General features: G+C 46.3%; 1 protein-coding gene across 2 annotated transcripts in view; it reads left to right on the top strand.

Annotated features, from left to right (window-relative positions):
* The window catches only part of LOC120041970 (4-aminobutyrate aminotransferase, mitochondrial-like), a 65,909-nt gene extending 43,692 nt beyond the window's left edge, over positions 1 to 22,217 (top strand). For both annotated transcript variants that reach the window (XM_038986847.1, XM_038986856.1), the window contains exons 8-16: positions 1,372 to 1,464; positions 4,335 to 4,397; positions 5,017 to 5,080; positions 7,916 to 8,064; positions 13,634 to 13,771; positions 16,922 to 17,089; positions 17,498 to 17,644; positions 20,048 to 20,159; positions 20,398 to 22,217. In XM_038986847.1, coding sequence (XP_038842775.1) covers positions 1,372 to 1,464; positions 4,335 to 4,397; positions 5,017 to 5,080; positions 7,916 to 8,064; positions 13,634 to 13,771; positions 16,922 to 17,089; positions 17,498 to 17,644; positions 20,048 to 20,159; positions 20,398 to 20,519 — 1,056 coding nt within the window. In that variant the 3' untranslated portion in view covers positions 20,520 to 22,217. The remainder of the gene's footprint in view (positions 1 to 1,371; positions 1,465 to 4,334; positions 4,398 to 5,016; positions 5,081 to 7,915; positions 8,065 to 13,633; positions 13,772 to 16,921; positions 17,090 to 17,497; positions 17,645 to 20,047; positions 20,160 to 20,397) is intronic.
* The last annotated feature ends 430 nt before the right edge of the window (positions 22,218 to 22,647 follow it).

The following is a 22,647-nucleotide window of genomic DNA, read 5'->3' as shown; positions in this document are numbered from 1 at the left end:
CTCCATTTAAAAAGACCAGACACTAACTAGTGATGGATTCTAGCTGGACCCCACTGCTGTAGACTGACTTCCTCCATTTAAAAAGACCAGACACTAACTAGTGATGGATTCTAGCTGGACCCCACTGCTGTAGACTGACTTCCTCCATTTAAAAAGACCAGAAACTAACTAGTGATGGATTCTAGCTGGACCCCACTGCTGTAGACTGACTTCCTCCATTTAAAAAGACCAGACACTAACTAGTGATGGATTCTAGCTGGACCCCACTACTGTAGACTGACTTCCTCCATTTAAAAAGACCAGAAACTAACTAGTGATGGATTCTAGCTGGACCCCACTACTGTAGACTGACTTCCTCCATTTAAAAAGACCAGAAACGAACTAGTGATGGATTCTAGCTGGACCCCACTACTGTAGACTGACTTCCTCTATTTAAAAAGACCAGAAACGAACTAGTGATGGATTCTAGCTGGACCCCACTACTGTAGACTGACTTCCTCCATTTAAAAAGACCAGAAACGAACTAGTGATGGATTCTAGCTGGACCCCACTACTGTAGACTGACTTCCTCCATTTAAAAAGACCAGAAACGAACTAGTGATGGATTCTAGCTGGACCCCACTGCTGTAGACTGACTTCCTCCATTTAAAAAGACCAGAAACGAACTAGTGATGGATTCTAGCTGGACCCCACTACTGTAGACTGACTTCCTCCATTTAAAAAGACCAGAAACTAACTAGTGATGGATTCTAGCTGGACCCCACTACTGTAGACTGACTTCCTCCATTTAAAAAGACCAGAAACTAACTAGTGATGGATTCTAGCTGGACCCCACTACTGTAGACGGACTTCCTCCATTTTAAAAAGACCAGAAACGAACTAGTGATGGATTCTAGCTGGACCCCACTACTGTAGACTGACTTCCTCCATTTAAAAAGACCAGAAACTAACTAGTGATGGATTCTAGCTGGACCCCACTACTGTAGACTGACTTCCTCCATTTAAAAAGACCAGAAACTAACTAGTGATGGATTCTAGCTGGACCCCACTACTGTAGACTGACTTCCTCCATTTAAAAAGACCAGAAACTAACTAGTGATGGATTCTAGCTGGACCCCACTGCTGTAGACTGACTTCCTCCATTTAAAAAGACCAGAAACTAACTAGTGATGGATTCTAGCTGGACCCCACTACTGTAGACTGACTTCCTCCATTTAAAAAGACCAGAAACTAACTAGTGATGGATTCTAGCTGGACCCCACTGCTGTAGACTGACTTCCTCCATTTTGTGGATTGTGCTTGTCCTTCTGACTGGATACCATCCAAAATGCTCCTTCTCTCTCCTCCCCACTTCTCTTCTCCTCTGTCCAGGTTGCTCCTAGTGGTATGAGTCGTGTTCAGACCATGGCCTGTGGATCCTGCTCAAATGAGAATGCATATAAAGCCATGTTCATCTGGTACAGAGTGAGTACATACAAAGCCCTGTTCATCTGGTACAGAGTGAGTACATATAAAGCCCTGTTAATCTGGTACAGAGTGAGTACATATAAAGCCATGTTCATCTGGTACAGAGTGAGTACATACAAAGCCCTGTTCATCTGGTACAGAGTGAGTACATACAAAGCCCTGTTCATCTGGTACAGAGTGAGTACATACAAAGCCCTGTTCATCTGGTACAGAGTGAGTACATACAAAGCCCTGTTCATCTGGTACAGAGTGAGTACATACAAAGCCCTGTTCATCTGGTACAGAGTGAGTACATACACTGAGTGTACAAAACATTAAGAACACCTGCTCTTTCAGTCAAATGTATTTCTAAAGCTCTTTTTTACATCAGCCGATGTCACAAAGTGTTTATACATGACATAGACTGACCAGGTGTTATACATGACATAGACTGACCAGGTGTTATACATGACATAGACTGACCAGGTGTTATACATGACATAGACTGACCAGGTGTTATACATTACATAGACTGACCAGGTGTTATACATGACAGACTGACCAGGTGTTATACATGACATAGACTGACCAGGTGTTATACATGACATAGACTGACCAGGTGTTATACATGACGTAGACTGACCAGGTGTTATACATGACGTAGACTGACCAGGTGTTATACATGACGTAGACTGACCAGGTGTTATACATGATGTAGACTGACCAGGTGTTATACATGACGTAGACTGACCAGGTGTTATACATGACGTAGACTGACCAGGTGTGACGTACTGACCAGGTGTTATACAGACGTAGACTGACCAGGTGTTATACATGACGTAGACTGACCAGGTGTTATACATGACGTAGACTGACCAGGTGTTATACATGCCATAGACTGACCAGGTGTTATACATGACATAGACTGACCCGGTGTTATACATGACATAGACTGACCAGGTGTTGTACATGACATAGACTGACCAGGTGTTATACATGACATAGACTGACCAGGTGTTATACATGACATAGACTGACCAGGTGTTATACATGACATACATGACATAGACTGACCAGGTGTTATACATGACATAGATTGACCAGGTGTTATACATGACATAGACTGACCAGGTGTTATACATGACATAGATTGACCAGGTGTTATACATGACATACATGACATAGACTGACCAGGTGTTATACATGACATAGACTGACCAGGTGTTATACATGACATAGACTGACCAGGTGTTATACATGACATAGACTGACCAGGTGTTATACATGACATAGACTGACCAGGTGTTATACATGACATAGACTGACCAGGTGTTATACATGACATAGACTGACCAGGTTGTTATACATGACATAGACTGACCAGGTGAATCCAGGTGATCCCTTATTGATGTCACTTGTTAAATCCACTTCAATCAGTGTAGATGAAGGGGAGGAGACGGGTTAAAGAAGGATTTTTAAGCCTTGATACATGGATTGTGTATGTGTTGCCATTCAGAGGGTTAATGGGCAAGACAAAATATTTGAGTGCCTTTGAACGGGGTATGGTAGTAGGTGCCAGGCGAACCGGTTTGTGTCATGAACTGCAACGCTGCTGGGTTTTTCACACTCAACAGTTTCTGTGTGTATCAAGAATGGTTCACCACCCAAAGGACATCCAGCCAACTGGACTCCACTGTGGAAGCATTGGGGTCAACATGGGCCAGCATCCCTGTGGAGTCAACATGGGCCAGCATCCCTGTGGAGTCAACATGGGCCAGCATCCCTGTGGAGTCAACATGGGCCAGCATCCCTGTGGAGTCAACATGGGCCAGCATCCCTGTGGAGTCAACATGGGCCAGCATCCCTGTGGAGTCAACATGGGCCAGCATCCCTGTGGAGTCAACATGGGCCAGCATCCCTGTGGAGTCAACATGGGCCAGCATCCCTGTGGAGTCAACATGGGCCAGCATCCCTGTGGAGTCAACATGGGGCCGGCATCCCTGTGGAGTCAACATGGGCCGGCATCCCTGTGGAGTCAACATGGGCCAGCATCCCTGTGGAGTCAACATGGGCCAGCATCCCTGTGGAGTCAACATGGGCCAGCATCCCTGTGGAGTCAACATGGGCCAGCATCCCTGTGGAGTCAACATGGGCCAGCATCCCTGTGGAGTCAACATGGGCCAGCATCCCTGTGGAGTCAACATGGGCCAGGATCCCTGTGGAGTCAACATGGGCCAGGATCCCTGTGGAGTCAACATGGGCCAGGATCCCTGTGGAGTCAACATGGGCCAGTCAACATGGGCCAGCATCCCTGTGGAGTCAACATGGGCCAGCATCCCTGTGGAGTCAACATGGGCCAGCATCCCTGTGGAGTCAACATGGGCCAGCATCCCTGTGGAGTCAACATGGGCCAGCATCCCTGTGGAGTCAACATGGGCCAGCATCCCTGTGGAGTCAACATGGGCCAGGATCCCTGTGGAGTCAACATGGGCCAGGATCCCTGTGGAGTCAACATGGGCCAGCATCCCTGTGGAGTCAACACAGGATCCCTGTGTAACGCTTTCAACACCTTGTAGAATCCAATGCCCTGATGAATTGAGGCTGTTCTGAGGGCAAAATGGGGGCAATTCAATAGTAGGAAGGTGTTCTTAATGTTTTGTACACTCAGTGTATATATTTATATACACAATATCTACTCAATATAAGGAGAATATATATACAATATAGATGAAACACTACCATGTTCAGCTGAGACAATCCACATTATATAGTCAATATATTTACAAAATGTACTGTATACCACTGGACACAATTGAAACATAGTATATTGTCTTGTCTTGTCTTTCTTGTCTGTCTTGTCTGTCTTGTCTTGTCTTGTCTTGTCTCAGAATAAGGAGAGAGGCCACAACATCCCCTCTGATGAAGACGTGAGCTCCTGTATGATCAACCAGGTGGGTGAAATCTGTTTTATTAGTCGTATGTACGGGATACACATGGTACGCCTCGTCCAATGAAATGCTTACTGGCAGGTTCCTTCTGGACCATGCAACAACAATATGAACTTTTAAAAGATACGAATAGGAACATAAAGTAAATGTCTCAGTAAACATTTTAATATCACTATAATACAGGAAGGAACCATTTATAGTCCCGTATTTACATGTATTGGGGATGAGGGGCAGTGTATAAACTGAGCAGTATAGTGTGTGTGTGTGTGTGTGTGTGTGTGTGTGTGTGTGTGTGTGTGTGTGTGTGTGTGTGTGTGTGTGTGTGTGTGTGTGTGTGTGTGTGTGTGTGTGTGTGTGTGTGTGTGTGTGTGTGAGAATCAGAGCAGGCCATGACCGGTGTTCCTCTTGACTATTCTTTAGTAGCCACACTAAAAGCACTCTCTCACGCTCTAATTCTCTCTCTCTCTCCCTCCCATGTTTTCCCTCGTTCTCCCTCTCTGTCTCTCTCCCCCTCCTCTCCCTCGTTCTCCCTCATTCTCTCTCTCATTCTCTCTCTCCTCCGTACTCTCTCCCTCATTCTCTCTCCCCCCCTCTCCTCTCTCCCTTGTTCTCTCTCACTCAGAGCCCTGGCTGTCCAGACGTCAGCATCCTGTCATTTATGGGTGGATTTCATGGCAGAACAATGGGTCAGTAAGGTTAAATATTTTACACATCTTCTTGTTGAATGAAAGTAAAATAACAGACCTGCCTCATCAGGTGGTGGCATTGCAGTGTATTGGTTGCAAGAAATCACCATCCACCATGAGACCCACAAAGACCCAAAAGACATGGCTTCTAGTCACCTTACACTCCCAGAAGCTGCTCATAGGAGCTGTTTTATAGACCTAGACACTGAAACCCAAAATGACAGAGTTTGGTGAACATTCTGTCATGCTGGCGGGCGACTTCAATGTGCACCATGAAGACTGGCTGGGTAGCTGAACAACTGTCATGCTGGCGGGCGACTTCAATGTGCACCATGAAGACTGGCTGGGTAGCTGAACAACTGTCATGCTGGCGGGCGACTTCAATGTCCACCATGAAGACTGGCTGGGTAGCCGAACAACTGTCATGCTGGCGGGCGACTTCAATGTCCACCATGAAGACTGGCTGGGTAGCTGAACAACTGTCATGCTGGCGGGCGACTTCAATGTCCACCATGAAGACTGGCTGGCTAGCCGAACAACTATCATGCCGGTTGCCGGGCTGACAGCTTGTAAGCTGCTTAGGCCTACAGCAGATTGTGGTTACCGCAACCAGAGGAGATCACATCCTGGACCTCATCATGACTGACCTTCCGGCTGTGTCTACAACACTCGCCAACCTGGGCACCTCGGACCACAACCCTGTCCTAGTAAAGCTTGATCTGCCTGTATACAGAGACAAGCCTTACAAGAGGAAAGTGTGACAATACAACACAGCTAGCTACTGGGGAATGCCAGGCTTTTTCACATCCACTGACTGGCAGAAAGTCTTCTCTGAGAAAGATACGGAGAAGATGTATGACTAGATCACTGACATCACCCATGATGCCACGGAGCAATTCATCCCCAGCAAAACTCTCACCAGACAGCCTGGGGGAAAAGTATGGTTTGACGAAAGACCAGGAGAGCAGAACTCTCACCAGACAGCCTGGGGGAAAGTATGGTTTGACGAAAGACCAGGAGAGCAGAACTCTCACCAGACAGCCTGGGGGAAAGTATGGTTTGACGAAAGTCCAGGAGAGCAGCAAGGACGAAGAAACGTAGCCTCCCCCCCCCCCCCCCCCCCCCCAACAGCTAAGAAAAAAACTAGCGCCAACAAGCAGCAGTTTGCCCAAGTCAGACACATTCAACCAGACTGAGAAGCAAGCTAGAAGGAACCGGAATATCAAACTCACAAAGGTACTCACTGATAACACCCTAAGTGTTATTTTCCTCTAGCTGCTCTAGCTGCTCTACCGAGGCCCATTCAAACCCCAAGGACATCAACAGGCTCCTGAAAAGCCTGAAGCCTGACAGAGACTGACAGCTCCACATAACCCAGATGTGAGCCAGTCGACATGGATTAGAATCCCACTGCCCTTTGACTTCCTCCTTTCTCTTCCCCTACTGTCCTGTCTGTTCCCCTACTGTCCTGTCTGTTCCCCTACTGTCCTGTCTGTTCCTCTACTGTCCTGTCTGTTCCCCTACTGTCCTGTCTGTTCCCCTACTGTCCTGTCTGTTCCCCTACTGTCCTGTCTGTTCCCCTACTGTCCTGTCTGTTCCCCTACTGTCCTGTCTGTTCCCCTACTGTCCTGTCTGTTCCTCTACTGTCCTGTCTGTTCCCCTACTGTCCTGTCTGTTCCCCTACTGTCCTGTCTGTTCCCCTACTGTCCTGTCTGTTCCCCTACTGTCCTGTCTGTTCCCCTACTGTCCTGTCTGTTCCCCTACTGTCCTGTCTGTTCCCCTACTGTCCTGTCTGTTCCTCTACTGTCCTGTCTGTTCCCCTACTGTCCTGTCTGTTCCCCTACTGTCCTGTCTGTTCCCCTACTGTCCTGTCTGTTCCCCTACTGTCCTGTCTGTTCCTCTACTGTCCTGTCTGTTCCTCTACTGTCCTGTCTGTTCCCCTACTGTCCTGTCTGTTCCCCTACTGTCCTGTCTGTTCCCCTACTGTCCTGTCTGTTCCACTACTGTCCTGTCTGTTCCCCTACTGTCCTGTCTGTTCCCCTACTGTCCTGTCTGTTCCGCTACTGTCCTATCTGTTACCCTACTGTCCTGTCCACCATCCTGAGGACTTCCTGGTCCACCATCCTGAGGACTTCCTGGTCCACCATCCTGAGGACTTCCTGGTTCACCATCCTGACGACTTCCCGGTTCACCATCCTGACGACTTCCCGGTTCACCATCCTGAGGACTTCCCGGTCACCATCCTGAGGACTTCCCGGTCACCATCCTGAGGACTTTCTGGTCCACCATCCTGAGGACTTCCTGGTCCACCATCCTGAGGACTTCCTGGTCCACCATCCTGAGGACTTCCTGGTCCACCATCCTGAGGACTTCCTGGTCACCATCTTGAGGACTTCCTGGTCACCATCCTGAGGACTTCCCGGTTCACCATCCTGAGGACTTCCCGGTTCACCATCCTGAGGACTTCCTGGTCCACCATTCTGACGACTTCCCGGTTCACCATCCTGAGGACTTCCTGATCCACCATCCTGAGGACTTCCTGATCCACCATCCTGAGGACTTCCTGGTCCACCATTCTGACGACTTCCCGGTTCACCATCCTGAGGACTTCCTGATCCACCATTCTGAGGACTTCCCCGTCCTGATGTTTTTTTATATATATTTTTGAACCTTTATTTAACTAGACAAGTCAGTTAAGATCCACCATCCTGCGCTCTCGTTTAGTTTTACGGTAGCGTAACAGAATGTAAGCTCGTGAGATCAGGATGCTCCAACGAGGGTAGGACTGCCCCACTCCTTAAAAACAACAACTCACTGTGTCTGATCTGTTTTCAGGTTGCTTGGCAACGACGCACTCTAAGGCCATCCACAAGCTGGATGTGCCGTCATTTGATTGGCCGATCGCTCCCTTCCCTAAACTGAAGTATCCTCTGGAGGAGTTCACACGGGAGAACGCACAGGAAGAGGCCCGCTGCCTGGAGGAGGTGTGTGTGTGTGTGTGTGTGTGTGTGTGTGTGTGTGTGTGTGTGTGTGTGTGTGTGTGTGTGTGTGTGTGTGTGTGTGTGTGTGTGTGTGTGTGTGTGTGTGTGTGTGTGTGTGTGTGTGTGTGTGTGTGTTAGGATTTAATATTTTCCTGAGAATCTACCAATTTTCCCGGTATTCCCGTCCAAACTGGAAGTGCTAATTTAAAAGCATATAATACCAGCCCAAAAACACATCTGACATGATTATACTACTGTAAATGGAGGAATAGACACATGATTATACTACTGTAAATGGAGAAATAGACACATGATTATACTACTGTAAATGGAGAAATAGACACATGATTATACTACTGTAAATGGAGAAATAGACACATTGGTTGCAATTGAATCAATCTCAAAGTTCTATCAAAGTCACCACACTATTTGGTTGATAGTTTTAATGTAGGTCTATGAACCACTGACTGGTATAGACTAGTTTTAATGTAGGTCTATGAACCACTGACTGGTATAGACTAGTTTTAATGTAGGTCTATGAACCACTGACTGGTATAGACTAGTTTTAATGTAGGTCTATGAACCACTGACTGGTATAGACTAGTTTTAATGTAGGTCTATGAACCACTGACTGGTATAGACTAGTTTTAATGTAGGTCTATGAACCACTGACTGGTATAGACGAGTTTTAATGTAGGTCTATGAACCACTGACTGGTATAGACTAGTTTTAATGTAGGTCTATGAACCACTGACTGGTATAGACTAGTTGTAATGTAGTCCTATGAACCACTGACTGGTATAGACTAGTTTTAATGTAGTCCTATGAACCACTGACTGGTATAGACTAGTTTTAATGTAGGTCTATGAACCACTGACTGGTATAGACTAGTTTTAATGTAGTCCTATGAACCACTGACTGGTATAGACTAGTTTTAATGTAGGTCTATGAACCACTGACTGGTATAGACTAGTTGTAATGTAGTCCTATGAACCACTGACTGGTATAGACTAGTTTTAATGTAGTCCTATGAACCACTGACTGGTATAGACTAGTTTTAATGTAGGTCTATGAACCACTGACTGGTATAGACTAGTTTTAATGTAGTCCTATGAACCACTGACTGGTATAGACTAGTTTTAATGTAGGTCTATGAACCACTGACTGGTATAGACTAGTTTTAATGTAGGTCTATGAACCACTGACTGGTATAGACTAGTTTTAATGTAGGTCTATGAACCACTGACTGGTATAGACTAGTTTTAATGTAGGTCTATGAACCACTGACTGGTATAGACTAGTTTTAATGTAGGTCTATGAACCACTGACTGGTATAGACTAGTTTTAATGTAGGTCTATGAACCACTGACTGGTATAGACGAGTTTTAATGTAGGTCTATGAACCACTGACTGGTATAGACTAGTTTTAATGTAGGTCTATGAACCACTGACTGGTATAGACTAGTTGTAATGTAGTCCTATGAACCACTGACTGGTATAGACTAGTTTTAATGTAGTCCTATGAACCACTGACTGGTATAGACTAGTTTTAATGTAGGTCTATGAACCACTGACTGGTATAGACTAGTTTTAATGTAGTCCTATGAACCACTGACTGGTATAGACTAGTTTTAATGTAGTCCTATGAACCACTGACTGGTATAGACTAGTTTTAATGTAGTCCTATGAACCACTGACTGGTATAGACTAGTTTTAATGTAAGTCTATGAACCACTGATTGGTATTGTCTAGTTTTAATGTAAGTCTATGAACCACTGACTGGTATTGTCTAGTTTTAATGTAGTCCTATGAACCACTGACTGGTATAGACTAGTTTTAATGTAGGTCTATGAACCACTGACTGGTATAGACTAGTTTTAATGTAGTCCTATGAACCACTGACTGGTATAGACTAGTTTTAATGTAAGTCTATGAACCACTGATTGGTATTGTCTAGTTTTAATGTAGGTCTATGAACCACTGACTGGTATAGACTAGTTTTAATGTAGTCCTATGAACCACTGACTGGTATAGACTAGTTTTAATGTAGTCCTATGAACCACTGACTGGTATTGTCTAGTTTTAATGTAGGTCTATGAACCACTGACTGGTATAGACTAGTTTTAATGTAGGTCTATGAACCACTGACTGGTATAGACTAGTTTTAATGTAGTCCTATGAACCACTGACTGGTATAGACTAGTTTTAATGTAAGTCTATGAACCACTGATTGGTATTGTCTAGTTTTAATGTAGGTCTATGAACCACTGACTGGTATTGTCTAGTTTTAATGTAGTCCTATGAACCACTGACTGGTATAGACTAGTTTTAATGTAGTCCTATGAACCACTGACTGGTATTGTCTAGTTTTAATGTAGTCCTATGAACCACTGACTGGTATAGACTAGTTTTAATGTAGGTCTATGAACCACTGACTGGTATAGACTAGTTTTAATGTAGGTCTATGAACCACTGACTGGTATAGACTAGTTTTAATGTAGTCCTATGAACCACTGACTGGTATAGACTAGTTTTAATGTAAGTCTATGAACCACTGATTGGTATTGTCTAGTTTTAATGTAGGTCTATGAACCACTGACTGGTATTGTCTAGTTTTAATGTAGTCCTATGAACCACTGACTGGTATAGACTAGTTTTAATGTAGTCCTATGAACCACTGACTGGTATTGTCTAGTTTTAATGTAGTCCTATGAACCACTGACTGGTATAGACTAGTTTTAATGTAGGTCTATGAACCACTGACTGGTATAGACTAGTTTTAATGTAGGTCTATGAACCACTGACTGGTATAGACTAGTTTTAATGTAGGTCTATGAACCACTGACTGGTATAGACTAGTTTTAATGTAGGTCTATGAACCACTGACTGGTATTGTCTAGTTTTAATGTAGTCCTATGAACCACTGACTGGTATTGTCTAGTTTTAATGTAGTCCTATGAACCACTGACTGGTATAGACTAGTTTTAATGTAGGTCTATGAACCACTGACTGGTATAGACTAGTTTTAATATAGGTCTATGAACCACTGACTGGTATAGACTAGTTTTAATGTAGTCCTATGATCCACTGTTGACTGACTGGTATAGACTAGTTTTAATGTAGGTCTATGAACCATTGTTGACTGACTGGTATTGTCTAGTTTTAATGTAGGTCTATGAACCACTGTTGTCCGACTAGTAAAATATGATGAGGTTATTACAGTCTAGTGAAAATTCCATTTATTTTAGTCTACCTTTATCTGAAAGATGCAGCTTGGTCCTTGTCTCTCTCCGTACACCTGGCTATCAGGCAGTTTTCTTTATTTCTCTTGTTGTGGTGATTTTGTCAGAGGGAACATGTCTGATTCTCCGCTAATCAAACCGATCAGCTGTAGCAGAGATTCAGTACCACGGATAGCGCTGTGGTTTATCAATTGACCGCGTATCTAAACCCACTGTGAATCATACGCCATTCTACTTTTGGCTATATTTAATGTAAAAGACAACATTTACTTGTTAGCATTCGTTATCAGGTGTTAGCATTCGTTATCAGGTGTTAGCATTCGTTATCAGTTGTTAGCATTCGTTATCAGGTGTTAGCATTCGTTATCAGGTGTTAGCATTCGTTATCAGTTGTTAGCATTCGTTATCAGGTGTTAGCATTCGTTATCAGGTGTTAGCATTCGTTATCAGTTGTTAGCATTCGTTATCAGGTGTTAGCATTCGTTATCAGGTGTTAGCATTCGTTATCAGTTGTTAGCATTCGTTATCAGTTGTTAGCATTCGTTAGCCTAAAAATCAATGGTAGGCATATTTCTAGCAATAAAGTCAATGATAATCTCTCAAGGCTCCATGGGTCTTTCGGTCACGGCCGGCTGCGACAGAGCCTGGACTCGAACCAGGATCTCTAGCAGCACAGCTAGCTGTGTCTTAGACCACTGAGACAGAGCCTGGACTCGAACCAGGATCTCTAGCAGCACAGCTAGCTGTGTCTTAGACCACTGAGACAGAGCCTGGACTCTAACCAGGATCTCTAGTAGCACAGCTAGCTGTGTCTTAGACCACTGAGACAGAGCCTGGACTCTAACCAGGGTCTCTAGTAGCACAGCTAGCTGTGTCTTAGACCACTGAGACAGAGCCTGGACTCGAACCAGGATCTCTAGCAGCACAGCTAGCTGTGTCTTAGACCACTGAGACAGAGCCTGGACTCTAACCAGGATCTCTAGCAGCACAGCTAGCTGTGTCTTAGACCACTGAGACAGAGCCTGGACTCTAACCAGGGTCTCTAGTAGCACAGCTAGCTGTGTCTTAGACCACTGAGACAGAGCCTGGACTCGAACCAGGATCTCTAGCAGCACAGCTAGCTGTGTCTTAGACCACTGAGACAGAGCCTGGACTCGAACCAGGATCTCTAGCAGCACAGCTAGCTGTGTCTTAGACCACTGAGACAGAGCCTGGACTCTAACCAGGGTCTCTAGTAGCACAGCTAGCTGTGTCTTAGACCACTGAGACAGAGCCTGGACTCTAAACCAGGATCTCTAGTAGCACAGCTAGCTGTGTCTTAGACCACTGAGACAGAGCCTGGACTCTAACCCAGGATCTCTAGTAGCACAGCTAGCTGTGTCTTAGACCACTGAGACAGAGCCTGGACTCTAAACCAGGATCTCTAGTAGCACAGCTAGCTGTGTCTTAGACCACTGAGACAGAGCCTGGACTCTAACCCAGGATCTCTAGTAGCACAGCTAGCTGTGTCTTAGACCACTGAGACAGAGCCTGGACTCTAACCAGGATCTCTAGTAGCACAGCTAGCTGTGTCTTAGACCACTGAGACAGAGCCTGGACTCTAACCAGGATCTCTAGTAGCACAGCTAGCTGTGTCTTAGACCACTGAGACAGAGCCTGGACTCTAACCAGGATCTCTAGTAGCACAGCTAGCTGTGTCTTAGACCACTGAGACAGAGCCTGGACTCTAACCAGGATCTCTAGTAGCACAGCTAGCTGTGTCTTAGACCACTGAGACAGAGCCTGGACTCTAACCAGGATCTCTAGTAGCACAGCTAGCTGTGTCTTAGACCACTGCGCCACAGGGAGGACCTCCCATTATTTTTCAACATGAAAAACAGACTGTCAGAAACAGAGTAAATATAATTGTAGGTAGGCCTAACTGTAATTGTAGCTGACTGATTCTCAAGACCCAGCCAAACAAATGTAGAAAAGCATTCTACACACAAACTTAGGCTATAGGCTCCGTAAAACAACCTGGTGGTCCTACCCAGTAGCAAACTAACAAACTAAATCCTTTGCATAGGCTATAGGCTACGTAAAACAACCTGGTGGTCCTACCCCGTAGCAAACTAACAAACTAAATCATTTGCATAGGCTATAGGCTGTACCTTTGGGGCTCTCAAAAAGTGCACAGTGCACCAATGCTTCCTGGTTTCTGATCTTGGTCACAAATTGGCCACAGACGGGGGTGACCTGGATCGTGTGCATCAAACCGCTGCTGCAGGTATTTTGACCTGTTTTTTGTGTGTGTGTGTGTGTGTGTGTGTGTGTGTGTGTGCCCCCCCCAGGTAGAGGACCTGATAGTCCAGTGGCGTCAGAAGGGCCGGCCGGTGGCTGGGATAGTGATTGAACCCATCCAGGCTGAGGGAGGAGACAACCACGCAACACCAGACTTCTTCAAGAAGCTACGGAACATCGCACGCAAGGTTGGGGGGGAGAGAGGGAGGAGGGGGGGGGGGGGGGGGGGGTCATACACACTGTAGTCTGGAGAGGGAGGAGGGGGGAGGGTCATACACACTGTAGTCTGGAGAGGGAGGAAGGGGGAGTCATACACACTGTAGTCTGGAGAGGGAGGAGGGGGGGAGGGGGGAGTCACACACTGTAGTCTGGAGAGAGAGGGGGGGAGGGGGGAGAGTCATACACACTGTAGTCTGGGGAGGGGGAGTCATACACACTGTAGTCTGGAGAGAGAGGGAGGGGGGAGTCATACACAATGTAGTCTGGGGGGGGAGTCATACACACTGTAGTCTGGGGAGGGGGAGTCATACACACTGTAGTCTGGAGAGAGAGGGAGGGGGGAGTCATACACACTGTAGTCTGGAGAGGGAGGAGGGGGGGGAGGGTCATACACACTGTAGTCTGGAGAGAGAGGGAGGAGGGGGGAGTCATACACACTGTAGTCTGGAGAGGGAGGGGGAGGGGGGAGAGTCATACACACTGTAGTCTGGAGAGAGAGGGAGGAGGGGGGAGAGTCATTAACAAGGTTGGCTGGAGAGAGAGGGGGGAGAGTCATACACAATGTAGTCTGGAGAGAGAGGGAGGGGATGAGAGTCATACACAATGTAGTCTGGGGAGGGAGGAGGGGGGGAGGGTCATACACACTGTAGTCTGGAGAGAGAGGGGGGGAGGGGGGAGAGTCATACACAATGTAGTCTGGAAAGGGAGGAGGGGGGAGAGTCATACACAATGGGAGTGTAAAGGGAGTCATACACAATGTAGTCTGGAGAGGGAGGAGGGGGGGGGGAGTCATACACAATGTAGTCTGGAGGGAGGGGGGGGAGAGTCATACACAATGTAGTCTGGAGAGGGAGGGAGGGGAGTCATACACACTGTAGTCTGGAGAGAGGGGGAGGGGGGGAGAGTCATACACAATGTAGTCTGGAGAGGGAGGTGGGGAGAGTCATACACAATGTTGGCTAGAGGGAGGAAGGGGATGAGAGTCATAGACAAGGTAGTCTGGAGAGGGAGGGGATGAGAGTCATTAACAAGGTAGTCTGGAGAGGGAGGGGATGAGAGTCATACAAGGTAGACTGGAGAGGGAGGGGATGAGAGTCATTAACAAGGTAGACTGGAGAGGGAGGGGATGAGAGTCATACACAAGGTAGTCTGGAGAGGGAGGGAGGGGATGAGAGTCATACACAAGGTAGTCTGGAGAGGGAGGGAGGGGATGAGAGTCATACACAATGTAGTCTGGAGAGAGAGGGAGGGGATGAGAGTCATACACAAGGTAGACTGGAGAGGGGGGAGGGGATGAGAGTCATACACAAGGTAGACTGGAGAGGGAGGGGATGAGAGTCATTAACAAGGTAGACTGGAGAGGGAGGGATGAGAGTCATACACAATGTAGTCTGGAGAGAGAGGGAGGGGATGAGAGTCATACACAATGTAGTCTGGAGAGAGAGGGAGGGGATGAGAGTCATACACAATGTAGTCTGGAGAGGGAGGGGATGAGAGTCATTAACAAGGTAGTCTGGAGAGGGAGGGGATGAGAGTCATACACAATGTAGTCTGGAGAGGGAGGGAGGGGATGAGAGTCATACACAAGGTAGTCTGGAGAGGGAGGGAGGGGATGAGAGTCATTAACAAGGTAGTCTGGAGAGAGAGGGGATGAGAGTCATACACAAGGTAGACTGGAGAGGGAGGGAGGGAGGGAGGGGAGTAGGGAGGGAGGGGAGTGTGGAGGGGGGGAGAGTCATACACAATGTAGTCTGGAGAGGGAGGGAGAGTCATACACAATGTTGGCTAGAGGGATGAAGGGGATGAGAGTCATAGACAAGGTAGTCTGGAGAGGGAGGGGATGAGAGTCATACACAATGTAGTCTGGAGAGGGAGGGGATGAGAGTCATTAACAAGGTAGTCTGGAGAGGGAGGGAGGGGATGAGAGTCATACACAATGTAGGGCTGGGCAATATGGCCAAAATCTCTTATCCCGATATAGGTCATTTCATATCCCGATAACGATACATATCACGATATAGCACATTTTCTGTAAATTCAATGAATAAATAGTTTATATAAAATGACCACATCTAAAGGCCTTTTTCTTAATACATTTTGAATTATACTCAACAAATAAAAGGTACTTTTAAAAGGTACTCACATTTGATTATTTCTCCTTTTATTTAGAATTTTTATTTAATTTTCAATTAAGCATTTTAACTAAATATTAATGTATAAAATCTAAAAAGGTAAATAGAAAACACTTCAACTATTGTTACAAACAAAATAAATATAGGCCTAAAATACATATATGTGGGCTTGCCTGTTTGGCATGTTATTTTTGCCATTAATACGTGTCACATATCAATGTGCATTTGGTACCTTGGGTCGAGTGTTAGCACCGACTCACGAAACCCCCGTTACTCGACCGTGTAAATTGGGGCCGTGTCTTTGCAGATGTAAGTTGTAACGGCAGCTGTTACCTCCTTCCATCTTCGTGATTCTTTGCCATATGGTGTGCCGCGGGCAAACGCCTCTTCAACGTCTGAGTCAGGGTTTAGTTTTGAGCACTTGACTGTACTTCTTTGGGTCTCGTCCGTAGACTCTCTCCGTACTGTTTCACATGATTCTTGCGCAGGTGGTAAAGGAGGTTAGTGGTGTTTGAGTCTGTTGTCGGGACCGGCCTGCGGAATATTTAGCAGAGGATGGTTTTCTGGTCCATGTCAGACTTTTCATACCCAAACCACGTCCATACGACCGAAGTAGCCCCTCTTTAAGGTACGAGCTCCGTGTCTCTGTACTCTGTGTCACGTTCACTCTCTTCCATGTTTGTTTGTGTTGCAAATGTCCTTCCACAACGCAAAGCGTCGTCCAATTGACTACAAATATTGCCGTAAAGAGTGTGATTTGCGACACAGTGAAATAAACGATAGAGCATAATATAAAAACATAGACGTTTTTCTATCGTCACACGATATATATCGTCATATCGCCCAGCCCTAACACATGGTAGTCTGGGGTGACACTGAAATAAAGTCCATCCATCCATCATGGAAGGAACAAAACATCCTCCCCTCCCCCCCCCTCCTCCCCTCGTCCCCCCTCCTCCCCTCCTCCCCTCCTCCCCCCTCTCTCAGCATGGCAGTGCGTTCCATGTGGATGAGGTGCAGACAGGTGGAGGAGCTACCGGGAAGTTCTGGGCTCATGAACACTGGGGGATGGACGACCCTGCTGACATCGTCTCCTTCAGCAAGAAGATGCTCACTGGAGGTTTCTACCATAAAGACGAGCTGCAGGCAGACAAGGTAACACACACACACACAGGACACACACAGGACACACACAGGACACACACAGGACACACACAGGACACACACACACACACACACACACACACACACACACACACAGGACACACACAGGACACGGACACACACAGGACACACACACAGGACACACACACAGGACACACACAGGACACACACACAGGACACACACAGGACACACACAGGACACACACACACACACACACACACACACAGGACACACACACAGGACACACACACACACACACACAGGACACACACACACACACACACACACAGGACACACACACAGAACACACACACACACAGGACACGCACACACACACACACTTTGTTTATGTGTGCAATGTATAACCGTATTATGGCTGTGTGTGTTTTCTTTCCCAGGCCTACCGTATCTTTAACACGTGGATGGGTGACCCGTCTAAGAACCTGTTCCTGGCTGAGGTTCTGAACGTGATCCGCCGAGAGAACCTTCTGGAGGAGGTGACCCGCTCTGGGAAGACTCTGCTACAGGGACTCTACCAACTACAGGTACCAGAGACTCTACCAACTACAGGCACTAGAGACAGAGACTCTACCAACAACAGGTACCAGAGACTCTACCAACTACAGGTACTAGAGACAGAGACTCTACCAACTACAGGTACCAGAGACAGAGACTCTACCAACTACAGGTACCAGAGACTCTACCAACTACAGGTACCAGAGACTCTACCAACTACAGGTACCAGAGACTCTACCAACTACAGGTACCAGAGACTCTACCAACTACAGGTACCAGAGACAGAGACTCTACCAACTACAGGTACCAGAGACTCTACCAACTACAGGTACCAGAGACTCTACCAACTACAGGTACTAGAGACTCTACCAACTACAGGTACCAGAGACTCTACCAACTACAGGCACTAGAGACTCTACCAACTACAGGTACTAGAGACCGAGACTCTACCAACTACAGGTACCAGAGACTCTACCAACTACAGGTACCAGAGACTCTACCAACTACAGGTACCAGAGACTCTACCAACTACAGGCACTAGAGACAGAGACTCTACCAACTACAGGTACCAGAGACTCTACCAACTACAGGTACCAGAGACTCTACCAACTACAGGCACTAGAGACAGAGACTCTATCAACTACAGGTACCAGAGACTCTACCAACTACAGGTACCAGAGACTCTACCAACTACAGGTACCAGAGACTCTACCAACTACAGGCACTAGAGACTCTACCAACTACAGGTACCAGAGACTCTACCAACTACAGGCACTAGAGACTCTACCAACTACAGGCACTAGAGACTCTACCAACTACAGGTACCAGAGACAGAGACTCTACCAACTACAGGCACTAGAGACAGAGACTCTACCAACTACAGGTACCAGAGACTCTACCAACTACAGGTACTAGAGACAGAGACTCTACCAACTACAGGTACCAGAGACAGAGACTCTACCAACTCCAGGTACCAGAGACTCTACCAACTCCAGGTACCAGAGACTCTACCAACTACAGGGACTAGAGACTCTACCAACTACAGGTACCAGAGACTCTACCAACTACAGGTACTAGAGACTCTACCAACTACAGGTACTAGAGACCGAGACTCTACCAACTACAGGTACCAGAGACTCTACCAACTACAGGTACCAGAGACTCTACCAACTACAGGTACCAGAGACTCTACCAACTACAGGCACTAGAGACAGAGACTCTACCAACTACAGGTACCAGAGACTCTACCAACTACAGGTACCAGAGACTCTACCAACTACAGGCACTAGAGACAGAGACTCTACCAACTACAGGTACCAGAGACTCTACCAACTACAGGTACCAGAGACTCTACCAACTACAGGCACTAGAGACAGAGACTCTATCAACTACAGGTACCAGAGACTCTACCAACTACAGGTACCAGAGACTCTACCAACTACAGGTACCAGAGACTCTACCAACTACAGGTACCAGAGACTCTACCAACTACAGGTACCAGAGACTCTACCAACTACAGGTACCAGAGTCAGATACTCTACCAACTACAGGTACTAGAGACAGAGACTCTACCAACTACAGGTACTAGAGACAGAGACTCTACCAACTACAGGTACTAGAGACAGAGACTCTACCAACTACAGGCACTAGAGACAGAGACTCTATCAACTACAGGTACCAGAGACTCTACCAACTACAGGTACCAGAGACTCTACCAACTACAGGTACCAGAGACTCTACCAACTACAGGTACCAGAGACTCTACCAACTACAGGTACCAGAGACTCTACCAACTACAGGCACTAGAGACAGAGACTCTATCAACTACAGGTACCAGAGACTCTACCAACTACAGGTACCAGAGACTCTACCAACTACAGGTACCAGAGACTCTACCAACTACAGGTACCAGAGACTCTACCAACTACAGGTACCAGAGTCAGATACTCTACCAACTACAGGTACTAGAGACAGAGACTCTACCAACTACAGGTACTAGAGACAGAGACTCTACCAACTACAGGTACTAGAGACAGAGACTCTACCAACTACAGGTACTAGAGACAGAGACTCTACCAACTACAGGTACTAGAGACAGAGACTCTACCAACTACAGGTACTAGAGACAGAGACTCTACCAACTACAGGTACTAGAGACAGAGACTCTACCAACTACAGGTACCAGAGACAGAGACTCTACCAACTACAGGTACCAGAGACAGAGACTCTACCAACTACAGGTACTAGAGACAGAGACTCTACCAACTACAGGTACCAGAGACTCTACCAACTACAGGTACTAGAGACAGAGACTCTACCAACTACAGGTACCAGAGACTCTACCAACTACAGGTACCAGAGACAGAGACTCTACCAACTACAGGTACCAGAGACGTTGTGTGTGCATGCTAACGTCTGTACCTCTCCTTCAGGACCAGTACCCTAACCTGTTGAGCAGTGCTCGGGGACAGGGGACATTCTGTGCCATCGACATCCGTGATGACGCCACACGCAACAGCATCATCCTCAGAGCCCGGGACAAGGGTAAGACACACTATTCACACACAACCCCCCCACACACACACACCCACACACACACACAGATGGATGGACAGACAGACAGACAGACGGATGGCTGGATGGATGGATAGAGACATGCCCGTGTACAAACACACAACCCACACACACACATATGGATGGACAGACAGACAGAAACACCTGCGTACACACTCCACGCTGGTGATCTTCTGTGTAACCTCTATCTTCTCTGTCTGTCTCTCAGGTGTTCTGCTGGGTGGCTGTGGAGATCGGTCCATCCGGTTCCGTCCTGCTCTGGTGTTTAAAGAGTACCATGTTCACATGTTCCTGAACGTGTTCAGCGACGTCCTGGCAGAACACAACTAGAACCCTGCCCCGGTCCCGTCCATACTGGACTGGGCCAAACCAACATAGGCGAAGACCAACTGGGGATGCGGTGTAGGGGAGAGGAAGCACAAGAGTCTTAACCTATAACAGAGGTTCACACAGTAACGCATACACTTAAAGGGATGCTACGGGATTTTGGCAATGAAGGGCTTTTTCTCCTTCCCCAGAGTCAGATGATACTCGTGGATACCATTTTTATGTATCTGTGTGCTGTTCGAAGGAAGTTGCTAACTAGCGCTAGCGCAATTGCTAACTAGCATTAGCACAATGACTGGAAACATTGGCTCGTGAAACTACCTCTAACTTCCTTCAACCTGGAGACACAGAGACATAAAAATGGTATCTATGAGTTCATCTGACTCTGGGGAAGTGGATAAAGGGCCTCACTGCCACAATCCCGAAGTCTCCCTTTAACACATACTCAAACACACACCATACACACACACACACACTTGAATATGTCCCATTGCTAATGTGGCAGTCCTAGCATTCCTCATGTCACAGTAATGTCCTAATGATACGCCTGCAAAAGGCAGAAGCACAAAACATAGTCTTATTTTGGTCATATCACACAAACCCTCCAACTCCCTAACAGATGAAGGCACAGCCAGATGTTTTAGAACAAACACACCTGACAGGAGTGGTTAGCAGCAAGCTAACCTAAACGAGGTTGTAATGATACAAAATGGCCGCCGCACGCCGACCCTTTAGCCCCTGACCTTGAGATGATGTCCTAGTTTGGGTTCTGTGGGGTCCTCTGAGTGTCCTAGTTTGGGTTCTGTGGGGTCCTCTGAGTGTCCTAGTTTGGGTTCTGTGGGGTCCTCTGAGTGTCCTAGTTTGGGTTCTGTGGGGTCCTCTGAGTGTCCTAGTTTGGGTTCTGTGGGGTCCTCTGAGTGTCCTAGCTCTTTTTAACAGAACAATTATGTTTCCTTTTGACTTGGGTTCTCAACCCCAGACATTGGGATTTTGTGAAGGAGAATATTATATTAGATGATGTAGTGTGTCTGCATGTTATTGTTCCTGAACTTCCTTTGGGTTGAAGGAATTGAGAACTGGGTTCCAGACTCACTGTACGTCAGGGCTAACAGTCTATTTTAAACCCCCCACTTACTAACACATAACCATACTTACCTACAGATATACCCATGTTTAAAATTGAAGGCAGGTTTTTGCAGTCAGAACCGCTAAATAAAAAGCTGTATTATATTTGTTGACTTGTTTGGGACGTAGTCCTATTAGAGTGCATCTTGCCATATTCATCCCGTTTCCTCGTGAAACAACTGGACTCCTTATTGATGTACAGCACAAGGTGTCTACGTTGTTCTCAATGCCTGTAGTTGTTGTTGTTTTAAACGTTGTGGACAGGTTGAAATAGCAGCAGTAACACCAAGGAGACGGCTTCAGCATTAACCACTGTAGAAGCTTTATAATGTGGCCATGACGATGGTGATGACGATTACAGTGATGATGATACCTGTCTTGTTAACCAGCCCAATCAGTATTGTATAGAGAGCTGATTTCCTGTTAACCCTTAACAATAGTAGAAGCATTGCTATGTTTGTTTACATTGTTCTGTGAGGTTAAAGGTTATTGCAGATCTCTAATTATTGTTGAATTATTGTCTATGAAGCATCCTCTATGTATCCTAAAATAAAACCAGAATCACATTGTAATGAATTCCTTTGGAGTTTGTGTGTTTCTTATCATATGTTTCTGTTTGCCTTGTCTACAACAGTGGAGAGGGGTGTAAGTGTGTGTTGTGTTGGTTCCTGACAGAGCCTTTCAACCAAACACAACATGTATTTACCAGCCCATCATTCTTTCATAGGACAACAAAAAAGTAAACATCTTTAATGTGTTTTAAAACACCAGCTTTATTTGTCTTTACCCGAACCAGGAACGTCCCATATGGTGGAACTGAGTTCAAACAGAAGCAGGGTTGTTGCGTCAACAATTTGACATAAATAAACATTCTACAAACGTCATTATTTACAATCGTCAGTTAATAACAATAAGATCCAAGCTTTCCTAATGAAACGTTTTTACCTGACACAGGGACACTGAGGATTCATACCAAACCCAAAACCCTGGATAGAGGGGCTCAGTG

The sequence above is a fragment of the Salvelinus namaycush genome, chromosome 3, assembly GCF_016432855.1.
Source record: "Salvelinus namaycush isolate Seneca chromosome 3, SaNama_1.0, whole genome shotgun sequence".
NCBI classification, from domain to species: domain Eukaryota; kingdom Metazoa; phylum Chordata; class Actinopteri; order Salmoniformes; family Salmonidae; genus Salvelinus; species Salvelinus namaycush.
The sequence above is the reverse complement of the archived record's forward strand: the minus strand, read 5'-3'. Positions and strand labels throughout refer to the sequence as shown.